This window comes from Paralichthys olivaceus, chromosome 17 (assembly GCF_024713975.1).
Source record: "Paralichthys olivaceus isolate ysfri-2021 chromosome 17, ASM2471397v2, whole genome shotgun sequence".
Taxonomy (NCBI): domain Eukaryota; kingdom Metazoa; phylum Chordata; class Actinopteri; order Pleuronectiformes; family Paralichthyidae; genus Paralichthys; species Paralichthys olivaceus.
This window is the reverse complement of record NC_091109.1, coordinates 6346711-6371972: the sequence shown is the minus strand read 5'-3', so window position 1 is coordinate 6371972 and position 25262 is coordinate 6346711. Positions and strand designations below refer to the sequence as shown.

Genomic DNA, 25262 nt, shown 5'->3' with positions numbered 1-25262 from the left:
TCAACCAGAAGAAACAACCGTAGGATTTAATTCTACACACACATCTCTGAACATGTGCACACATGTACATCAGTGTCAGTATCACACAAACGGAGTCAGCCGTTTTGTTGACGCCGATGTGGTCCGAGCCCTGTGGTCGCTTCGTTTGCTTCTCGACAGCAGTAGCTCTGAGCCTCTGTTTAACATTGTGCCCTCCAATCCCTCCAGACAGAGCTCAGTGCTCTGAGTCAGCAAGCTCTCAGCTCCGATAAGATACACAACACTAATGATTCTGAATGTGACAATCGGCCCATGAGTGCCTCAACTACTGGAGCCATGATACAGGAGGTTTATCCATCAATGTTCCGTAAAAAAGCCTTAAATTAGTACAAATCCCTTGTAAGGTCAAAGGCATCAGGAGATTTTTATGTTTTCTTGCGACAAAATGTTTCTGACATGATGTTTTGTTGTAGAGGAAACACAGAACTCACTGGATTACCCACATTTAACCTTGTGTACTGCAGTTTGATGTCGAAGGTTAAGGCAGTTTTGTTAAAGTTACGAGATATCAGACGAATATGGATCACATCAGCATATGCTCACTCTGACTGACGAGTGTAACTCTTACTTCCTCTTCTTTTTCTAGGTATAACCACTGCCATGAAATAATAATGGTCCTAGATTCCATGACAACTTGTACCTGATCTTTGTCCACATGAAACGGTAACGCTTTCAAATGCCTGTCCTACATAGTGACAATACTTGACAGGTTTGTGCAGCAATAGAAATAAGATTTCCGAAACAGAGCATGTTTATTGCATCTTTCTGATTTGCTCATATTTCAATCATCCTGAGAATCCCATCAACTTATTAATAAAAAAATCATCTGAGCCCTTATTTTACATATAATGCACTTTTAAACTTTTGAATCCAATTTCCCAACGTTCTGAATCCAGACACAGAAACAATCAATCAAACATACAAAACGATGCTGCAGAGCATAACAACACAAGCACACATGAAGCACATATGGTTAAAAAATGTCGGTTAATATCAGACAAAAAGTGCGCACACACACAAGGATGTAAACTCCTCCTTTGTCACCACACTGAAAAGGCGGCAGCAGCAACATAAAGCTGCACATCTCTGCTGCGCTGCTTCTCCTCTCAGTCTTCTTGGCAGAGAATAGACTAGAATTTTTGAAGGTCATAATATGTTTGAACATTTCTCAGAGTCGCTGTCATGTTACTGAAGGTAGGAAGCTTCCCACAGACATTTAGAGGGATGTGACAGCAAACACAAAGCGCAGGAAAAAAGTGGGACAACACTAATCCCCCATTTGGAATGAATGTGATTAAAGTGTCAAAAAATAAAATCCATCATTCCTGCTTTTTTTGCTTCAGAAGAAACTCATCACATAGCATTTCATGGTAAATTCGATGATGCTATACCATAAAACCAAGAATGTGGAAAGCAGTTAGAAGAAATTACAAGCATTAGCCGCTGCCCTTACACCCATTTATCATGCCGTAAACACAAACCCCCTGTGATACAGTTTAAGAGGGTGGTCACAGCAAATCTCAGGAAAATGGTGCAAGAGATAAGAAACATGGAAAATGAGGTAAACCTTACAGCCAAATAATATCGAGCAACTAACACTCAAACCTCAATATCTGACCCATTCGTTACATCGAAGTATAAAAAACACATTACAGACGTCTTTTTTCCAGACAACTAACTGGCCAAGTGCGGTGACTTCTGGAGTCTTCACCATGAGATCAGGGAGCACATAAGGAAGTCCATGTTGTCTTTATACTTTGGTTTTGTTTGAATACAAACTACAAACAAGATCCAAAGATTCATAGACTGTATGTAAAGATGGACGACGCGTCTTACACGTTTGGGGCCAGAGTCTGCACATTGTGATCGGGGGATGGAGCAGCAGTAGCGACCATCGGTCGGTTCGTCTCAGCTGTTAATCATGATGCTTCATGTTTTTCAGCATTGATCAACTGATTATAAACGATTTCATTTCAAATAAAGTCATCATGTGACTCCACTTTCTTATATAACTTAATACCAAACTTTTGCCCTCTAACATTTTCCTTTAGCCAAGACACTAAACAGTGGCTCCACTGTTTAGTGTCACATTTAATATCATATGTTTGTTGACATGTAGCCTCTTGTGCACCACAGGCTAAGACTGGTTAATGCTACAGTGTTTCAGAGAGACTCATGCATGAGTGAACACAAACACATACTAAACACACATTAAATGGACTCATTTCATGCTCTACTGCCGTCTGAGGCATTAATTACTTATTTAACACACATGCATCGGCCCCTGGCATCTGCAGATTCCCCTGATGAAGATCTTATATCAGTAATTCGGATTAAAAAGGGGAGCCAAAAAAAATACAATGATTTCCTTTAAGTATCCTCAGTCCTCACTGATATGTTATCAGTTCGTCTTTTACAGGACATGGTGACCGACTCTTCATCCATGTTTAATGTGGAGATTCTCCAGGGGCCACATCTATCACGCTGAGCAACACTCACTTTCTAATGTGCACACACACACACACAGAGAGAGAGAGAGAGAGAGAGAAGATGGTATGGTATTTGTTGTAGGTCACGCGGATGATGGACACGTACTAATCGCTCGCTCTGTCTACTCTTCCTATTGGTTTGAAGGTCACACTCTCTCTCTGGGGACTCGATAGATGTAAAACGCTCACGTCTGGCACCGTCATGTCAGCTGGCATTTCACACTCATATAGAGTTGATTTCACAAGCGTTGTTCTCTTGGTGATATATATATATATATAACATAATTACACATTCTTTACTAGCACATGTGTAAAGCGAGCTTGTATTTCACATTAATTCGAACTGGTTGATGAGAATGTTTTATGTTCAGGTGGCTGCTTTTCTATTAAATGAAGACGAGAGTCATATAAAAACTCAGGGAGTTTTTCGGCGTCATAATAAAAGCTCTTTTTCTTGGAGCAAAGTAAACCAAGCGAGATGGTGCAACATCAAGCAACAACACCATCTAATTGAATTTTCTCCAATCTCATGCTGATTTACTTGCTGAAGCAAAGTCTCAAATATATTATGTTCTATTGAAAGCACGGAAGGCTTGATATACAGAACATCATGGTAATCTGTTGCCGTTATACTCTATACTTGTCAAAACACTTGACATAACCCATAATTTGCTGCAGAAGAGGGAATAAAAGGGTATTTTCTTCCCCATAAATTAAAACCTAATTATATTTTTGACAGCTTGACTTGCTTTTGACATTTTTTACAATCCCTTTTAGTTTAATCTGATTTGTAAAACATAACAAGGGTGGAGGAAAGATACATATTTTCATATAAACACACTTAAGAATGTACAAAAAGAAAAAAACAATGATATATATCTCTAATAAAATCTTTTTCAGCCAATAAATCTGAGGTTTTCCTGAACGAACCAATAAGTTATGACAGCACCTTTAATATCCAGTTGCACACAAGCAACATACACGTGCACACAAATCACAGTATATACACAATCATACGGCATGTCAGCTCGCCAGTTAGTGGGAGCGAGGATGTGAGAGGAAGAACTGGTTTAATCTGCTGGGTTCAGGTGAGCAGATGATGTAAGAGGAGAGGAAAGGACTATGTACCACAAGTCGAGTGGAAGATGATAAGGGGGTAGGAAAGAGGAGAGGAAAAGAGAAAAGTGGAGGTTGAGAAGAAGAATCATTTGTCCACTCATACAACAGAAGAAGCTGCAGCCGTAACACAAAAACAATCATGTTTGTCTTGGGAGAACTTTCTACCTACAGGGGAAACTTTCTCACAGAAGTAAAGAACATGAAGTGTGAAGCACCTGAACCGTCTGTTAATGGAAAATGCATCCATCACCTTAACTTATTCATTCAGTTTAGTCTTATCCACACTGACAACATAGGAGTGTAACAGTCAATGTCCACTTTTAGAAAGGCTCTGGTTCCGCAATTGATGTATTGATGTATGAAATCCTTATATAAAGAGTTTTAAGCCTGGAACCAGGCCGACGAGCTACAAGATGAACCGTGGCCGTAAAACCACAAACTTTTGGAGCAAAAAATCATATTGGAAGAAGCAGTCGTACTTCTCCTTGACACTGTGAATAAAACATGTTTTATAACATTGTTTCACAGTCTCGTAGTTTTTGGGAAGTCTACGTTAGATGGTTTGAAAATGATGACCCAAAATCAAACTCTCTGTTCAACTGTTGAGCTCTTTTCTTGATTTATACAGTACACCTATAAAATGAACTCAAGTATAAAAAGATTTTTGGCTCTTGTTGCACAAACCCTTTATTGTTTGACATCCTCAATTGATTATCTGTTGATAAAGATCCGATATGAACTGACACCTTGTTATAATTATCAATCAACATATTTTTAGATCCCCATAAGGCAAAATCGAGATTTTTTGTCAGCTCATCAATAGAGTCACTTTGACTTTTACGATGACTCGACATGCTGTTTAAAAAAGGAAAGTGTATTAATGTGGTAGTAACAGACAGGAATGTACTGTATATATCTCAAGTTAGTCATAATGTAGCAGCATTTCTCTGCTGGCACAGTGGAAAAGAGATTATTATAATTATGATGGCATTAACATTTGTCCTTATCACAGGCCAATCCAATCATTACATACATTACAGTCATTTATTCCCCTCATCTCGATCTCATCCAGTTCCACCTCAAGTCTGACCTGATTTATCCACTCTGTGCTCTCGTCATCCATTTAATCCTGTGTATGCAGCACAGCGGCAGACTGATCATGTTGCTGCCGGGTCACAACAATATTATTAGGAGGCGGAGGCTGGATGAAAGCTGAACCGCTGCCGTCCTGCACAGGAACAATTCACTAAGGACGAAAAGTGGCCTGTGCACCATTGGGATTAACTGGTAGGATGAAACGGCAGGGCAACTCGTCATCACCGCTGACACACTCGCACGAAAACACACACAGTTCATATCACATTTGCAGGTGCAACAGCAGAAAAAACATCACTATAGGAGCTGCGGTGATGAAATTAAGTGTTTGTTCCACATAACAATCAGCCACCCTTGAGATGTGTGTGCATACAGCTGGTTTCAGACATGCAGTGACACTTTCCTGAAGGGCTGAATGCAAGAACAAAGCTAAGCTCCCTAGTAAAATGTCCAGTGAGCCCATGTGAGAATATAGCAGGAACATGTCTGAAAATTTCACAGTCAGCGAGTGGGTGTGTTTTCACAACCTACAGAGGTGAAATTGGAAGAATACAAATATCTCAGGATGGAAAAAGTGGAGCCATGAACGTAGACGAAGATGCCAACTTGAAAAGATGCAAAAATGTGAGCACTCCTGACGCAGGAGCTGACGCAGCAGAATCGATACGTCATGTCCTGCCTCCTGCATGTTCTCACCAGACACAACCCACCACTCACTTTCCCTGTTGTGAACACATCAGACCACAACAATTCTCTGCTGTGTTCATGTGTGAGAACCGCTTGTGTGTGTGTATTTGTGAAAAGAAATCTTTGTTTCCTGTGAGAAAGTAATTAAGGTTTGAAACGAAGTGACCGATCATTTAACAAAGCAAACTAATAAGCAATCAAGGGAGCTCATCCCCGGAGGGAAACCTCAGCAACCTCAAGAGAGGCCATTTTACTTCAAACTCGGAGGACGAGTAATATTAAAACAGTGAAATTGCTTTAATCAAAACATGACACAACATTGCAGAGAGACAGGAGGCTGCTTTGCAATCAGAGACGATGCAGAGGAGGATGATTATAGAGAAGAAAATAAACAGCGAAAGAAAAGAAGCGTCTGCATGGAGGCTGTGTGCGCCTGACTAATAAAGAGGATGACGTTACCTGGGAGATCAGAGAGCGCTCCTCTCTCGATAATGTGCTTTCTATACAGAGTCTTCAAAACCTTGGCGCTGCCGAACCTCTTGAACCGACTCTTCACATTGTTGTAGTACCATTCCAGGGACTGTGTTCTCAGAACCCTGCAGACAAAACACAAAGTAGGGAGACAACATTAAGTCGGAGAGAACAGATGGAAAGTAACTGGCAGGAATCAGATTTTATTATAATTACACCAGGATTTTATAACTTCAAATTCAAGCCAAGACTTCCGTTAAAATGAGTGTCTTTTAATTATGAAAGTAGAAGACAAAACCTTCTAGACTTTCAGCCATTTAAGGAAGACGTCTTTCTTGCACTGTGATGGTGTGTTATAGTATATTTTTAATGTAGATGTTTGAGTTTCTTATCAGACTGCTCAGCTCTGCTCTGTGATATGAAGCACACAATTAGCTCATTAAGGAGATTCAGCAGTGGCTCGTCCTCTGTGCGGAGGTTGTATTAAAGACATTAGTATGTTACCAAGCAGAATCCAGGGTTTTCTAATGTGAGACATAATTTACCAGACTCTGCCTCATGTCTTGGTACATGGGCCGACTGGTGCTAGAATGCCAGCCCTCAGCGCAGAGCAGATGATTATATAAGCGGAAAGTCATAACGCGGAGAGGGTTATGAAAAGCCCTCAGAAACGCGCTCCCGTTTGCACCAGTGTCGAATCAGATTGCATAAAACTCTGCCAACCTCATGTTTAATCTGTCAGTTCGGCTTTTTCCATGCCACAGCAGAAACAACACAACAAACAGAGAGACAGATTTATTTCTCAAGGAAATCACTCACAAACACTGTCTTTAAATGTAATGCATTATGATCAAAGTGATTGAATGATGCAATACAAATAAACTTGCCTCACATTTGAAAAATTCAAATATGACAATTGACATAAGTGCAGAAAATTGAGCTTATTTTTCTCCGATGGCAAACCTTCAGGGAAATGTTTCATGGGCACACTCGTATCTTTATATTCATATATTGTATTCATGAGTGCAACTATGAGAAAAACATATTTGCAAGTATGAGTGTTTTCTATGTGTATACATACTGTAATACAGCTGTGTTACTAGAATGAATGAATAAATGAATTTCTTAAGCTCCATGTGGTTATTTGTAGTGATGTGTTGGTCGTGAATGTGTTGATTCTTTTGAATGGCTCTTTGGTCAGAACCAAGGAAACTGAGTTTAAGGCTTTTTTAGCTGCCCCTTTTAAAATCGAGTCCAAATTTTTCAACCCTAAAGCTACACCGCTAAACAATGAGAACCCAAGATAGCTGTCACTGAGGAGGACATTGATATGACATCACCTTGTGTTTACAATGCAGATAATTGACATAAGGTCATGCAATGTAAGTTATTGGATGGTGTTAAACTTAATCCACACAGGCAAAAAGATATTGGCAGGAAGAGTCAGATCATCATCCAAGTGATCATTTCACACATAAACCTAGTAGACTGCCCCCCACTCTCCTGGAAATAATAATAATGAGCCTTTCTTTTGAGCCTACTAACATGTATTGTAGCCAAAGCATGATACACAAACAGGCTGTATGGTTACAGTGGGGCACATGTTCCTTCATTTTTGCTAAATGCAGCATGTCACAGCCTCCATCTCGCTGCAGAAAAAGCAGGGACAAACTAAGAGGGTGCACAGTACATGATAGAGAGTGTACATGTTGGTGCCGCTGCTCAATGAGGAGACAGGCCATTGAAAGAAGAGGGTGAAAATAACCCTGCTAATAAAAGGGATCCTAAGTGTCCCTGAGGCTGCATAGGCTGCCACATCCATCCCCTCTCTCCTTCTTATCCTCCCTCCTTCTCAGTGGATTTATTATCCTCTGCCACTATCAGCCGGGCTGCTCAATGGGCCTAACCTTCTTAATTTTATGCCACAGGTCAACCTAGTCCCTCTAATGGCGGCCGCCCAGCTCCAGTGAAAAGGCCTGGCCCATTTATTTCCCACTGGGCCCATGCAGGGAAGAGGAAGGCACTGAAATGAATCTGGAAGAGCAATGCAGCTTCGAGGAGGCAATAATACAAGGCAGGAATTCACAAACAGGTCCCACCTGTGCTGTGAGATGAGCTTGAACCACATATAGTAACCTTTGACATATTGAAGAAAAGGTGAGTGCACGGTGGAGATATTGTTATCTGCATGGAATCTCAATTCACTTTCAACTTGCACTCTTTGCTGGAGCATTGGTCTCACCTTTGAAAAACTCTTTCCCGCAAAATGGGGATAAACAACACAGTGGATGTGCTATATAAGAAAGGAATGACTTTAACATACAGTAACTAGTATACCCACAAAGTATCCTCCACAGCTCCACCTCAACATCTTAAGAAATCCACAGCTTTGCAGCCATGCTGCACCTAGTTACAGTTGCTAAGCTATGATTGGAGAATAAATGTCAGGGAGTCATGGTTAATTGAAGTGCATTTTCATGTATGCATAACACATGTATGCTTTTTGTGCATTTTTAATGAGCTTAGCTTCACTGCAGTGCAATGCTCTCATTTCAATTTGCCTGTCAATCCAAGTGACACAGAGACTTATAAGTAAATACAAACTTCAGCACAACGCATCTGCTTCGCCCTGTGCCAACCACGCAAATGTGCTGAAGCCAAACTGAGAGCGAGAGAGGGATTTAGGACAGTGGGGCATCTCGATGAATGAAGCATGACATTGCTTCCCCAGAGTGATCTGATCTAAAACGAGAAGAAGAAGGGAGGAGAGTGGAGTGGATAAGCAGAGGCTTTCAAGCAAGAGCTGCACTGCTGCGTAAACTCGCGCGAGTACGCATTTCATAATGAGGTTGGGAGACTCCCTGATGCTTGGCTGCTGCATGAATAAGGAAGAGGGATTCCTGGGGATGGTCTCCTGACAGCGGATCTACCCCGTCCTCCTTCATCCCTTTACTCGCCTTAGCTCAGCTCTGCATCATGACTCTGGGACCAACGCCTTCCTAATTATCATCCTCTCCTCTTCTCTCCAGTCCTTTTGCCCTCTGTACTTCAGAAGACCAATTTGCACATCTAAATGAGGTCTAAATAAAATATGTAGAAGAATATGGCGAAAGACTGCACAAAATGTATGTGGCTCTGCTGAGTTTCCACCTCCCTCTGCAAAGGGAGCTATTACCATAAATGACTTTCTGAGCCTTCTAATGAATTGGTTCAGCTTGTGTTGACGCTGCTGTAGAGACGGGACAGAGGAGCAAAGGGAGAAGAAAGAGCGGTGGGGGCTGATGATAGCAGAACATCAAATATTCTCTTCTGAAGACTTGCAGAGTGACTGGTCTTGTTATAGATAGAAGAAAACAAGACAAAAGAACGAGATTGTTCTCCGCTCCAGGGTAAGATCAAAGCTTCTGATGTTCGGGAAGTTAAAATCCTCGAGTTGTGAGGTCTTAATGAGCGAAAAGTTGCTTTCTGTATATTAACTCATCATTGTGTATCATGGAAAAAACTTTTTGGGGTATTTTTATGAAAGAAAAAGATGAAAAGCTGGAGTTTCCAACAGAAACCTGAAGAGGTTAAGCTAGTATATTTTTTCGAATACAAAGAGAATATTATTTAAAGTTTTATTGACAATTAGCAACCAAAACTTGCAGATTTTGAGACCCTGAAATGTTTCCTCTAATGTAGAAAACAACATTCATCAATTAAAAATAGGAAATTCTTTGTAAACTCAAAGATTTTGGAAAAATTAGGATAAAGGAGGGACGGGATGACGCAGCTGAAACAAGTGATAATGGATAATTCTGAAGAAACTGACTGTTGTCATTCTGTACTTCACATGCCAACGGTTACTATGTTTTTTGATACAACGCTAGCAGAACACCCATCATCAGTAACTTTCACATGCAGGTACTTCAACTCAGAATTAGAAATTATTGTAATATTCAGTAGGCCATTTTTTAAATCCTGCCAGGGGGGATGGTTGTACCCCCTACCCTGATTTTAATTGTTGGTTGGTTCTAAATGGTTCTCAATTCTCCAAAACAATGCTGTATTTTTACCAAACTTGGAGTAAATATTACTTGGGAGTGGTTCTCCAGAGGATTAGCTTTTGGAGCTGATTGGTCAGGGTGGGGTTGTGGGGGACGACACCCCAGCAGGAGAGAACTGTGTGCTTGTGGTGTGGATGCACTCGGTGAATACCTGCCTGACTGACTGTGAAAAAGAGAGAGACGCAGAGAGTGCTCTACTCATGTTCTGTTCAGTACCATTCTGGCAGGTTTACTGTATTTGAAAAAGAGAAAATCCACACACCTACCGCTCCTGTTAAAAGATTTATTTGCCAGTGATCATTGAACAGGAGCTTTAGTGCAGACTTTCTCTTTTTCAAACATTTTGTGGTGTTTTTTTGATCCAGAACCCATGAAAAGATATTTTTACTGGATGTGCATATTGTTGCAGTTTTTTTTTAAACAGTATTTGTGAATATCTCTGCTCTGACCTCCCTTTGGCTTTGGGTCCCACACATTCAAATCTTGCAGTAGCGGGGGTTTAAACTTAAAGTGCAGATCCTGTGATTTAGTCAGCAGCCCTAACCAACTTCTCTATCTGCTCATGCAGCACTCTGTCTCATTGGGGATGGGGAATGGCTGAGAGGGGATGGCAGAACTGGCAGGTTATCATAGGGTTATCGCCTACTGGTGGATTGTGATCCTGGAGGTGGATTGGGGTAATAACAAGATTACTTCATAAGCAATATGCCCACTTACATATTCTGCCATACTGGCAATAACTCATTTCATTGCTGCTCCCTTCATTTTGCTTTATATATATATATAAACTGATCAGCTACATGTGGCATCTCTGTCCTGGGAAAGGGATCTCTCACATGTGGCTCTCTCTGATATTTTTCCCCTGATAATATTTTTTTGTGTAGTTTTTCCTGCCTCTTGTTGAGGGTTAAGGACAGAGGCATGGCACCTTGTTAAGCTCTGTGAGACAAATTGTGAATATAGGCTATAATAAATAAAATTTGATTGATGATGATATTTATACACAAGTGTGTGTCTGGAAACTTTCAGCTATATGTTAATTCTGAAGGTAATGAGAAGGAACTCCGAGGCAGGGTCACGTTTTAGCCTATATAGATGCAGTGAGTGATTGTGTGAGCATCTTTTCGAGTGCACGGCATCATTATTTCTTGCTGACTGCTGTTATTGCTGGGAATGTCTTCTCATGAGGGTATGCACAATTCCTCTGTTACTAATAACCAATGCTGTGAGAAGAGAGGTTTGCATGTGTTGTTGTACAGTATTTGGAGAGAGAAAATAAATCAAGCCTTGTGTTGCTTCGTGGTTCACATCAGCCTTGTAAATGCTCCCAGCGAGGCAATATAAAGACATAGGGCACTTCTACTAAGAACATAAAAATTGTATCTGATTATACTTTATGAACTTGTGAATCCCTTCAGTAAAAATGTCTTTAAACTTATAAAGGGAGGTCAAAGGTCATGTCCAGGTCCTGAGCAGCCTTCCTCTATCTCTATTCTACACTGGTGTCCCTAATCTGTAACACAAATATGTAAACTGTTCACCAAATATGTTCTCAGTTGAAGACAAAGCCGTTCAAAAACAAATGTACTGCACAGTGGGAAATGGATATTAATATTGATTAATTTCTGTTACAAGGACACTGAGAAAATCTTTCTCCAAACAAAAATTAACAGCGTTTCTTCCACATCTTTAGCTGCGCCTGTGGTTGTGTATTTGTATTTCATTTCTGAGCACATTTGTGCAAGACAGGGAAAAAGAGAAAGGACCATTTAATGTTGTTTTTGGATGATGTTTAGTTTTATGACAGAAAATGGAGATATATGTGTGTTACTATGGATCTTCACCAAAACAACACTCTGTGAATATACATAATCTGTATATATTTACATTTTAAAATGTGCAGGATGTCATACACCGAATGCATAAAGTAATGTGTTTCATGCAATGTTTTGCATATTTATTCCAGGGATTCTCTCTGAGCTGTGCCATCTGTGCTGCTACCACAACTCTAAGGACACTCCTCCTAAATATATTCTGTGTTGGCAGAAAAGGCCGAAGGACAAAGAACAAGGTCGTAGGTCAACTGCTAAGAGAACTATGATATTTTCAGCAAACTCAGGCACGGCCCTCCTAATGTGTGGGTATGATTTAGGACAGCATCTGGTTTGCAGGAGGCAGGAAAACAAGTCTTACTGCACAGGTTCTGGTACATAACCTTTTCTGGGAAGCAGCTGGAATATTGATCACCTGCCTCTGCCACTGTGATTGACATTTAGATAGGCAGAAGTGCAGGAATATAAAAAGAAGTCATCCTGGGTGGATGCCTCATCTTTTCTTACCTTTCCCTCTTTCTCCTGTCTCCTCCATTATTTCTACCTTATTCCTTTTTTACGTATTTTTTGTGTCTCTCGGCCCAAATAAAAAATGTATCCTGAATTCTTTCTAAGGTTCGTTCACTCAAACCATATTCAGTGGTGGTCTGTGATGCACATCCTGTTAAACCGTTGGCCATACACTGATTTGAGGCCACAGTATCAACACTGATCACCACACCAAATCTTTTCAGCACAGCTGCACGAGACTCATGCCGCCCCTCCTGACTCCTCTCTCTCTTGCTCGCATGCTTGTGCTGACACAGACACACACACAAACATCTGCAAATGCAAACTGGCTAAAAACAACATAATTTGTTCTTTGGGAGATGAAATGATGGATCTTAAAAGGGGGATCCAGCCCAGCTCTAACACCAGGTTCACCTTGGTTTAACAGGGGAGTGAATATAAACCCACATCTCAGCTGAACGTACAAATGGAAGGCTATTTATGGTGAGAGGCAATTTGGGCCATATGACCATATGAGCAGGGTCGATAGAAAACACTGTCTCTCTCCATAACGCAGCAGTTGGCAGTCGCTCCCATGCAGAGCAGAGGGTCATTAAATGAACAGCCCTCTGTGACTGCAGACACATTTGCATGCAGCATGTGTTCCATAGCAGTTATAATTTGCACAGTTTTGACTGTGTATCTGCTGCACTGCAACATTTAACCCAAACACTGCAGGTTCACAATAAAGTCTTCTACTACTCCCTGCTACAGTCACTTCTTGTACCTACATCTCTAAAAAAAAAAAAGGGCTAAACTTAGGAGCAGCCCAGCTCCAGACAGCGGTCAGGCAATTTACTCTGCTATCTCCTCATCCTACAGCTCTTTTTTTCAAGACCCAAAGCTGTCATCTTTACTTGCTTCCCCAATCTCCGTCTTTTCTTCTCTTTCCCTCTTCCGCTTTATCAAACCCCTGTCCCCTCTCTCTCTTCAGACTTTCACCATCCGGGGTGTCACAGATGAATGTGCATGCAGCGCAGTGTGGAAGACTGGAAATGAGTTATATGGAGGCACAGTGCTCTCAGACAAAGCTTGGATACAGGGACCAAAGTGAATTGCAAAGTGCTCACACAGCGTCTGATTTCCTGAAGCAGTAGTTTTGAGAGTTAGAATATCAGACATGGAGTATTCCACTGATACACAACCAATACTGATACTGCATCGGTTAATCAATGAAAATAGGATTAGATACTACATCTTATTGCTTTTAAAGCAAACATGACTCCTGAATATTACATTTTCTCCCATTAGAGACATTTAATATTCTCCTTTGAGCTTTCTGAAACGTTATATAAAACTTGTTATGGAGATTCTTGAATATAATTTTTCTAAGTTGATCATTGTGGCATAACAATAAGTCACATTGTCCACTGTAGATCAAAAGACAACGTGTGTTCAGAGTGTAACTGTAACACTGAACTCATTATCCTCTTACTTCAGCTCAGTTCATTAAGTGAAACATTTGTCCCATTGTGATTCCAGAGTTAAGTCTTCAGCAGGGAGATAAGTAGAATCCAATAATAATACTCTCTACAAAGACTGAGCATCCTGTACTGATAGCTAACTATCAGTTTCTAATGACTCATCAATAATGCATCTAAAAGATCCAAGGCCCCTTCACACGGTGTTATTTGGGGAAACTACAAAGAGATAGGCAGTGAAATCATTAACCCAAAACCCAAAGGACCATTTGGAAATCAAAGATAATTTGTGCTAAATTCTAAACTCAGGACCAAATGAGACCAAACAGTCAACAGATCAACCAGTCTGAAAATGACTTCTGCTTTGATTCACCACCGCTAAACTTCACAATCTGACATGTCTCAGATCATATCGCACAAACTGACACAGGTTAACACCAACATTTTATTAGACCCATCTCAAGCAGTGCAACATGCAGTAAATTTACACAACTGTGGATCTTGTAAAGGCGCTTTTAAAGCACAGTGGAACTGCCGCTGAAAATATCCCTATTTTCAATAGGGACTTCAGCTGCATCAAAACAAACGCTCCTACTTTCTCCTTCATCATGGCGTTACCCCACATGATGGAGCGAGGGAGGGATGAAAGTGTAGCTGGGTGACAGAATTGTGATTCTCATTTTTCCAGAATCCTGCAGCCCTACTTGGAATAAAATACAATTATAATTTAGTCCACTCAAACAAAACTGGAGCGTTCATACTGTGGATTTGGTCTGCGATTATTAGCTTAAGGAACCACAACTTGGTTCCATAATAGCTGCTCAGTCCTATCATTGTGTTGTTCAGCTGCACATGTTGGTCATTTAGGACGAAACATGATAGGTCACTTTGAAACACGGAGACAAAAACATTCTGCCGATGTAATGACTGGCTGTTTTTACAAGCTGCAGTATATTATTATTTTAATAACATCCATTTCAGCATTGGTTGTGTATGGAACATATGGGGAAGTGAGATAATCTGCTCTGAGCCTCTGCACAGCCCATGCACCACATGGGATTTCAGGGGTTAGCATGCAGAGAGGCAGAGCTCTGCAGCAGCAGCAGCAGCAGCCCTCGACTGCGGTTACGGTTTCCACCACTCAAAGTCGTACTCCATCCGGTTATTCTGGGTGGATAATGAAAACTGCAGCTCCCGGCCTATAGCCTTTATCTGAACAATTATGTGGAACCAAAATCACGAAGAATCAATATGATGAGAGGCAGAGGCCTGTAAACAGAATTAATTTGTTAGACGTCTTGTGAAAGAGCTGCAAACCTTGGGATGATAATTAAATCACAATAAGATGGCCTCATTGGCTTTTTGGAGGTTTTTCTTCATTTCTTTAGGTCACACAGGGGTGGGAACCCTGGTTTTATCCTCATAATGTCATCAAACACCTCAGCCAGGAAATGAAAATCCACTGAACTAACAGGATTTTGGAGATTACACAATGGCTGCACCAGAAACCTTTTCTCTTTTTTCATAAAGATTATTTAATTTTTTATATTGCACCACATGCAGGGAGGGAGGGCTCCTGATGTGGCCAAGCTGTTATTGCCAATGCATCCGGACAGACATGTATCCTTCAGAATGCTCTTTTGCAAACCCCTGAGCCCTGTGTGCCGAGTAATTAAAGCTGAGCAGAATAATAATGTCAGCTGAATGTGTCCACTGTAAAATATAATCGTCAACTCATTGGAGAATGATAGAAGACGACACTGAACGAAGGTCGTTAGTCTGATTCAAACCACAGACGTCGTATACAAGCCGCCAACACGGAAATGTTTTTAAAGTGATTATTATGGACGGAGATATTTTGTAAAACGAAGGTCGTGTGGACCGAGGTGGGTTTTTAAATGGAGGTAGAAAAAAAAAACTGCAGCAGTGAAGACAAGGCCTCACTTTGAGAAACGGACAAACATAACAACACGGGGGAAACAGCATATTGAAGCTGCCAGAGTATAATGTAGTGAAGTGTCAGTCTAAACGTCCGGGAACAGAGGAAAGCATTAACACCAGTTCACACATACTGATGTCAGGAGTGGACATACATATAAGGAAAAGGAAATACAGAGAAAAGCCAAAAGAAAGGCACAATGAGCGTTTTACGATAAAAAAAGGTCATTGTGTTGACTGGCATGTGGTTCCTTGGGATCTATATTTAGAAGTCCCCTTTCAAAGCACATCCCCGGTCTATTTAATCCATGTGAATCGATCTTCAGTGGAAAAGTGGGGGGAAGCAGTGAAACCATCTTTGGCCGAAGTCGCTCTTTTAAGATCTCTTTGAGGGGTGTGTGTGTGTACAAGATAAGACAGGAAGCTGAACAGAAGAAGATATTACCTGAGAAGTGTTTCACAGACGGCTGCAGAAAACGCTCCAGACATCAAAGTTTGACATTTGTGACAGGAAACTGTCCAGAGCAATGACCTTTACTGTGACCACGGGAAAGGTTGATCAGAATGGAAATGTAAAAGTTCCGCTCTCTTCACTCTTTGTGTGATGGGAAACATGTTTGTGAAGCTGAAGTAAAAACACAATCCAGAATACAAATGGTTCAGGTTGTGTTTGTGCTGCAGAGAGCTGAGCTCATGTCCTTGGCTCTGAAGACGTCTCTCATTAATGCACCAATGTCATTTAGAACGTAAGCAGAGCTTTAATGTTCTACGCACTAGAGAGACCACATGCAGTTGAGGAGAAATGAGATTAATGTGGCGTATTTGCAGTTTTAAGTGCAGACTGACTGAAGCCTGCTTTATGTCTGAAGTCCAGACTCAAAGGCAGAATAAAGTCTCTTGAGCTGTTTTCAGATATGAGCTGCGTAAATTTGGGTTCTGAAATTTTCCAAAGTTTGTCGGAGAGCAGGAGATTTTCCAAGTTGGATGAGTTTTACAGTAACATCCAGTGAGGAGTGGCGCCTGGGTAGAGCATGCAGGAGGCAGGACAATGACGTATAAATTCTGCTACAGAAAGTGACAAATGAAGGTCTTTTTGTTTACAGCAAATCAACACCGGGGCCAGCCCTAATCAAAACAAGCTCTGGAATATCTTGGTCTTTCCAAGTTGACATCTTTGTCTGTGTGTTTGTGTGACACCTTCTTTTTATTCTGAGATAGTTGTATTCTTCCAGTTTCGCTTCTGTCACGCGTTAGAAAAGTCACGCTGTAAAGTTTCCAAACATTCTCCTGCTGTATTCTTACATGGGCTCACTCTGACATTTTCCAGACATTTAGGGGACTATAGGGGGCAGGAAAAGTTCCAGGCAACTGACTCTGACGTTTGCGTTCTCACATACAGCCCCTTCTGAAAGCAGTTATAGTCAAAACACCAACATCACTGTTTCTCTTTAGAAGTGCATTTCATAAATACTATGGCTGATGCTGCCCTGAGAGATCTCTGTTTTTCTCAGATAAAGACATTCGAAAAGGCCACAGCAAAGCAGCGCCTATTACATCTAAGTGAGTGTTTTGTCTGTGATCATGCAAGAAGGCTCCGCTCTCTCGAGTGCATTTCATCGGAGAAAAAGGCAGCCACAAAAAAAATAGACCAATAAAGTTAGCCATTTCATTGCATTGCACTCCCAGCAATTAGGGAACCAGAGAATGGTCCGTTTCCACAAACAAGCCTCTGGCTGCCCTCACCCTGGGAGCAGTTCCCATCAGCCACACAACACCGACCAAGAAATAAAGACTACTCTCTTTTCTTCGACATGATTTCAGTCTCACTCCATGTCTGTCTAATGTGTGACTTAATATTTCCCTCTCAAAAACACCCTCCTGAAAATGTGTGTTTACAATCCTGCTAACAAATACTAATGCTGTATTTACAAAGGCGCACGAAGTATCCAAGACAAAAGACCGAAGGTTGTCAGAGATTTCTGCAACTTTCTGCCTCACACAATAAAAAATGTGGTGAAGTTTTTAATGTAACTGTGAATCTAACTTTATATGATTAGCACATCTCATTCAAATCTTAAGTGACTACTACACAAAGACAAAAAAGCAGGTGGATCAGGTGCATCATTGCTGTGACATTGTGTTGCGATAATATTCCTGAAACTGCATTTACAGCTCCTAATGGTTGTTTTCCCAGCATTGTCGGTAAGGACACATTTGCGTCACTAAAATAAAATAAAAAAAGTCACAGGTCAACATCACCATTACTCACCAAACTCATTTGCATGTTGCCAGAAGAAGAGCGGAAAAAAAAGATTGTGTAACAGTGCGCTTATTAGGTCGGAACACGAAGGGTAATTATTCTCGGGATAAAACTACAAACTGCATTACTCTCACACACACTTTAATATTTACGCTCGTTCTGCTCAGGATTTCTTCATCACCTCCACTGACACGTGGAGTCACATCACTTTCTGCCCTGGGCTGCTTCATTGCACTGAGGGCACATGCGACCATAACTTGAGCCCTCGCACAGAGCAAACAGCAGCTCAGTCTGGCAGACAGGGCGTGGGAGACGGATGGCGATGAATCATTGATGCTCAGCACACAGATCACAAACAAAATACGCAAGCACACAAACGCATTAATGTACCAGATGCATGCAGCCGCACACACAGGAGTACACACACATTTATCTCCTCTCTTACATCGCCCACCCTTAACCATTTACCGTGTTTTTCTCCGTGATGGTGTGGTGACAGAGACAGATGCTGCGGTGAGATTGAGAGGGGAAGCGGCTCGCCACCAGGGCAGGAGAAATCTCCCTCAGCCTTATTACTTTCAGTGGGAATGACATTAATAGCTGTAGTTGTGTTCCTGGCTTGGACTCTGGTGCCTTTTGCATCCATCCCTCATTGCACTTTTTTACCTGCATGTTTTTGCTTTCCACCCATAGAACAATGTAAACAAAGATGGACAATGCATGTTCACTTCCTCCTCCTATATGAAGTCAACCACATCCCAACCACACCTCTAATTACCTGTCATATACCTGGTGAATCACTCTCTCCCTCCCTCATCCCTTCTTATTCAGTTTGGTGCACACCTCTTGCATGTCTCGTTGTAGGTTCAAGCATGTGAGCCCATGATAACTTCCCGTAACTTGTTTTTAGTTGAATGTGGGACAAGAATGACCTAAAATTAATTTGACTTGTACTTTGACTTTTGAAATTAGTCCATGTCTCAACCACTAACATGAAGGAGGCCGGGTCAATGATATATACTGCAGCCAGGCACCATGTGGTGATCAAGGGGCTTTCGCTTCACTTTTGCAGAGCCATCATGTCGTCCATGTTTATATACAGGCTACGTTTCCACCTAGTCACCTCACTCAAGTCTTTCTGTCGTTGTTTTACTTAAGGCTCCATCGAGCAGATACAAGGTGTAGAGAGGGTAACACTTTCAAAATGTTGACATTGAATGTGTCTTATAACAGAAATTGGAAAAGGTTAAATATTCAATAACGTGGTGGTGTTTGCTATTCATGTAAATGATGCTCGTCAGACTGTAACAGTGTGGTCACGCGCAGATGGCTGCTGTATCATCAGGCGAGAGATCACATGAGAGAGCGACTGTACACTGGAGAAGGGTGATGGTGTGAAATAAGTGTGAGGATAACAGATTGCATGAGGAGATGGATGCCATATAGATGAAATACAGCGCCATCCATCAACTGATGGCCCCCGTGACAGTCGACTCCACCGGCGCATGATTTACCGATCACAACACCAGCCTGGGAGGAGTTAACTTCAGTGCGAGTGGATAAAATTTGGCCTTGAAACTATTTTACCATGAGGTTGGATTGTAACTTTTTATGTATAGCATATATCATCTCGCCTTTTAATTACCCGTGTGTCTCATTAGGATAAAATATCCCTCTGCAGCATCCAAGGAGCCTGAGGCGAAAACATCCAGCGGCGAAAAAATAAAAAAAGAAGGCTATTTAACATTGGAGCCAGTGGATAATAATGACAGCTGAGAAGTGAGCTCACATGGGGATACATGTTGAGAGGATTGTTTAACTGATTAAGCTCATTTGGATGACCGGTGCAAAACACACACTCACACTGTTTCAGCTTCTGCTTAAAAAAAAATTCCAGCTCAGCTTTGATCATTCATAAGAACCTTTGCCCTCTCTCTTTCATGTCAGCGTGCTAACACACAGCCATACGTAGTACTCCAGGCCAGAGCGCTGCATTATTCATACTGATGCCGTCACGCTGAGTAATTGAAGCCATGACGAAGAGGAGGTGGACGAATGAATAGACACCCCCCACTCTCTCTCTCAGGAGAAATTGTTGTGATCATTATCAGTGACCTCTGAGGAGATCAGCGCAGACATCAAGGTGATACTCTCCATCTGTGGGTGAAGTCAACACTGGAGGGGACTGTGGAGGCCAGTGTATGAACCGTACCGTATATATGAAGATGGATTACATGACTGCTCCTCGAAAGTGAAGCCAAATTGTCTTGATTGCCCCCCTGGTGGCTGGCTGCAGTATGGGTCTTAAATCCTCCTCCTTGTACATGGATGGGATATGGACCAAACTAATTAGTCTAAAAAGATGGTTTCTGCCATTGTAGGTATTCTTATCACACTGATGTATGTTCAAATGCCAATTTTCTCTGTAAGTTTGGTTTTATTTATCATATAATGATGCTTTTGATGCTATAAAAGTAAAGTGGAAAGTCATGATTGACAGCAGAGACTGACTCACAATTGGTCAAACGTATTTATCTGCCAAACCTTGGTACCAGGGCTCCATCCCCCAATGACTTCTGTGTAGACTCAGTCAACAGTTAGAGAGCAAAGGTTGCTGGGTGTTTGGGACACATTCTCCATAATGTTGCTGCAGTTTTCCCATTTTAGCTTCTGATGGCGACTCCTCTTTCATTTCACCCCCATTATTTCCTCTCTCTAACAAAGGCAAAATTCACAAAAAATGTATAACATGAAGAAAAAAGAGATCACAAGGCTCATTACTGCTGAATTTTTAAAACCGGTTTTGCTAGAAAAGCCTTAATTAAGATCTATTACTAACAGAGAACAAAATATCTCCCTGTTTCCCCCTAAACCTCTAATAAGTATTCTCACTGATGAAATGCTCTTGGTGGTTTGAATTCTGTTGTATGTCTCACACTGTCACAGGCTGCTTAGACCAAGAGACACAGAGTTGTTTGCAACTGACTTAAAATCATTGTTGGCTGGATATGGTTCAGTTAAATGATTAATTAGAGAATGTGTATTTTCTGTAAGTTTATATGAATGACATGTGGGAGCCTTAATGTGTAGCAACGCAGAATGATTCACCTGCAGAAAAGAGTTTTCTACTTAATTCATGTTCATGTATCCAGAGAAACAGGTGTTTATTGTCTTTGTGTTGTGGCTGTGACTCGACGTGATGAGACCAAATGAACAAATCTTGCAAATCAGTGGCCAACATAGAATCACAGGGGAAAACTACAGCAATGGCAGGGTGGAGGCGTTTTGATATGTGTTTGTGTTTTGTGGCATGTGGAGGTGGTGAGGAAGGGGATTAGCGAGCATGACGAGCTTACCCAAAGACGTGTGTTGCCTACACTCTGGCTCAATACTTCCCTCCTTCTCTTGTTTGTCCCCCTTGTTTCTTTGTCTGTTTGTTTCCATCTCTGAGCTCACATTCCTACCTCAGTTTGCTTTTTGCAGCTCTTAGTTTGTCCTTCATGTTGTATTACATCTCTGCGTCTAGGAAAGGATGTGTGTCTGTGTGTGTTTGCGCCGATGCAGACTGCAGAGATTTGTGTTTATCCGCCTGCAGGTTATTTGAGGCACAGACATCAGGTGAAACCGTTACATCCTCTGCAGTTTGGCAGGCAGGCAGTCTGATATTTACCAAGAGTGAATCAACACAAAGTGAGAAAGAGGAGGCCGGCAGGTTCAGACGACGTCAAACTCACTCACTCACTCACTCCTGGCTTGGAAAGGTGTTTACTGAAACCAATTTACCAAAGATGTGTACATTTAAGGAAAGTGTTGAGGTAAACACAAACAGAGTGCAGATTTGCATCCTGCGGCTGTGCAGGGACGTGAAAAATGATCTGAGCAGAAGATGTTGAGAATATTCGGCGCTTCAGGAGAGCAGAGGTATAGAATAAGAGAGCAGAAAAAAGGGTAAGAGAGAGACAGAGGGGGGCTGGAGAAAATGTAGAGGCCTTCATTACAAATGCATGAATCCATAAGACACTACAGAACCTGCAGGGCCTCCACAGCTCACCTCTGCAGGTGAGAGCAGATACACTTGACACAAATGGTGTTTGGTGCCAAAGTGCACCACTAACACATGTTGTGGTGTTCAGACCAAACATGAAACGCATTCCTCCTGTGGAGCAATTACTTACAAAGTCAAGGCAAAGACTCAAACAGATGCAAATATGTGTCTTTGAGAGTTGAGTTGAAGTGTTTCGACTTTAACAAAAATATTGAAGATGCAAGACTCCGCCTCCTCCATGTGTGATGGACAGGCAAAATAAAAAGTACACATGTTATGTGTATATTTGATATTTTAGATAGTTTTTTTAATCACACTGAAGTATGTTCAAGTGTTCAAATTATTTGATGCTTTAAAAAACGGGCAGCAACGCCATGATTGCCAGCACTGAGCTTCTTATCCGGGTTGTTTTATCTCCATTTTGGGACAGTGTGAGGAAGTGGGGACGTGTCAGCCATCTTTATATACAGTCTATGATTTGGACAGTCAGCATGACTCCATTATTGGAAACATTTATGAAGAATACGATTTAAGAAGACGTCAAGCAACCTACAGCCAATGGATTGTACCTGAACTGCACCGGTTCCTCTGTCCTCTCCACCAACAATTCTGCAGTGATACAAAATGTATAAACCTTAACTGAAGTTCTCTCTGCTGCCTTGATATCACAGCTACTTTGTACACCTGCTGTCCACAGAAGCCAAATGTAATGGTCCATTCCCCAAAAAACAGTTTCACAACATAATCCAGGCAGTGATTCTGTATTCCATAAAACCATAGTAGACAAACCAATTTAGTGGTAAATGTAATTTCTAGGAGACATCACCCAACAATCAGAAGATACACCACAGAGGAAGACTTGAGACATTTTTTTCATGTCCACACACAAACTGTCTTGCCACTTGGCCCCAACTATTCACTTTTCCTCGTAACAAATGTACCAAAGGACAAGAAGCACTTACAGTGGTGCATTTCTGCTCTCAGTTCGAGTGTGTGCACACAGCGCCTCTCTTTGTGTTCACGTTTGTGTGTGTGCCAACTGTGTGTCTGCTTGCAGCTTCGATATCTCTCCCATTGGCAGCTGTGATGTGAACGGCTGCTTTGATCCTGTTAGAATCAAACAGCATCTCCAGAGTTCCTCTGCTGCTGCTGCTGCTCTGAACAAATAGCCCAAAAGACAGAGACAGACAGATGGAGAGGAAGAGAGGGAGGGGAAGAATTCAGGATTCTTATTGGTCGATCTGGGCCACTGGGTGTTTCAGTTGAATAGCAGCTACCTGCTGAAAGATGCCATGTGGAATTTGAGCTCCCAACTGTATAATCATACTGAAATGCATGCCTTCTTTTTAAGCATACACATTTTTCGGACAGCAATTTAAAGCACATGTTCATCATTTTCAGTATCGTTGTCGACAGCAGAAACAGGTCAACAGCGAAAATGGTGAAAGAGTCTTGGAAGCTTGTTTATTGGAAAACTAATTTCCAATAATCTACATGATTTCTGCTTCATTTCAGTGCATGGAGTGTCTCCGATACAGATGTTTTGATAAGGGCTTTGACTGTCTGGATTTTTTCAAGGGAAATTAGGAATATATGGATTAATTCTTCACATTCTATGTTGTATTTACACACTTAACAACACTATTTACAAAATACTGAAGAACTAAGGTGATCAAAAGTTGCTTGACCTTCACTCACCGCAGTCTCATTGTCACCCATGGGGCCGGAGAACACAAGCACTAAGGGAACTGGTCAGCATCAACCTGCTAATTCAGGGCCCCAGGAGGTGCAGACTTAATAACATCAATGGATTTTACACAAATGAGATCAAACAGGCCTCCTCGCCCAGGTGGGAAATCCTGACAAAACAAGGTGAGCGGAGTGTAGTGAGCTCTGCAGCAATGCTCCGGATAAGCCTCATTTAAACAGCTGAAAAATGGGAGAGGAGGTGCAATGAGACAGCGGCCCGGAGCTACAGGCAACCATTGATATGCAGCAGAGAGAGAGAGGGGGAGAGGATGCAATAAGGGTGTGTATATACACTCTGTCTGCAAGTCCCTCAGAACTACATTGGTACAGGGGGAGTGGAGTACTGACATTAGCATATTCTGATAATTGTTATTCATTTACACTGGCTGCATCTCCCAGAACATTTCAGACCTTGTGTGAGATGTCTCATTTATTTCTCAGCATGCATGCTCCAAAACCAACTACTCAGAGCCACAGTCGTATATTATTACTCTTTATGGTTAGTTACCAATTTCCTGAATCTGAGTTTCACAATCTAGGAGTCTGCTAACCAGACACCAATCACTATGTGGTAACGAATCTCTGAAGCGTCCAGTCTGCGCTGAAGAAGTCGTGCTGCTCAGAGGGTATTACACTATTATCATCTTTTAAAAAGCAGTAATAGCTGAAGCTCTTGACATGCGAACATCACCACCACCTGCTTCCGGCAAGAAACCACATTTACGGCGGCAGAGAGAAGTTACATATAGCACCTTTAAAGTGATCCACATAAATGAATGTGACTGCTGATTCAGTCTCAGCCTCAGGCCCCATTATCTTCTTGACTTCTTGGTGAGTAAATGGACTGTATTTATATAGCATCTTATCTACCACTAAAAGCCCTTTACAGTACAAGTCACATTCACCCATTCACACACACATTCGTAAAGTGCTCCTTTACACTATTACACTATAGATACAATATACACTACACATTATTTTCATATAACATACTGGGGGTGTAACGATTACGAAACCAAGTTAAAATCTGTGATACAAATGTCCACAATCCCATATGATACAGGACGAGGGAACTAGCTGCCAAAAAACTAAAATTTTATTTTACCTTCTTTTTTAAACCAGACCAAATGATCATTCTCAGCAGTCATTTCGTTTGGTAAAACTATTTGAAAGAGAATTATATTTCTCAGAAATAAAAGAGGATTATTTAGTTGACAACCAAGGAATGTGCAATGTCTATATGAAAATCCTGCAGTTCCAATATCTTATTCCTTCCATGCTGCAGACAGTTCAGCAGCTCAGACAGTGAGACCTGCCTGAGGGAGGCACAAGGGCACAAGGCAGTGAGGGAATAAGAAGGATGAAGTTAGAGGAGAAGAAGAAACATTATTAAGCACATAGCATCGTAGAGAAGTTTTTATCTGGGGCGATGCTGATTTTGATTTATTACATTTTGTAAAACACAATAAACTTATTTCTTAATTAGAAAGCAGATCCACTGATCAGGCAGTTCACAACCTCA

At 41.4% G+C, this 25262-nt stretch overlaps 1 protein-coding gene across 5 annotated transcripts in view; it reads right to left on the bottom strand.

Moving 5' to 3' along the window:
- Positions 1–25262, bottom strand: part of myripb (myosin VIIA and Rab interacting protein b) — a 121594-nt gene that overhangs the window by 18876 nt on the left and 77456 nt on the right. For all 5 annotated transcript variants that reach the window (XM_069512060.1, XM_069512059.1, XM_069512061.1 and 2 more), the window contains one exon: positions 5889–6025. In XM_069512060.1, the coding sequence (XP_069368161.1) occupies positions 5889–6025 (137 nt within the window). The remainder of the gene's footprint in view (positions 1–5888; positions 6026–25262) is intronic.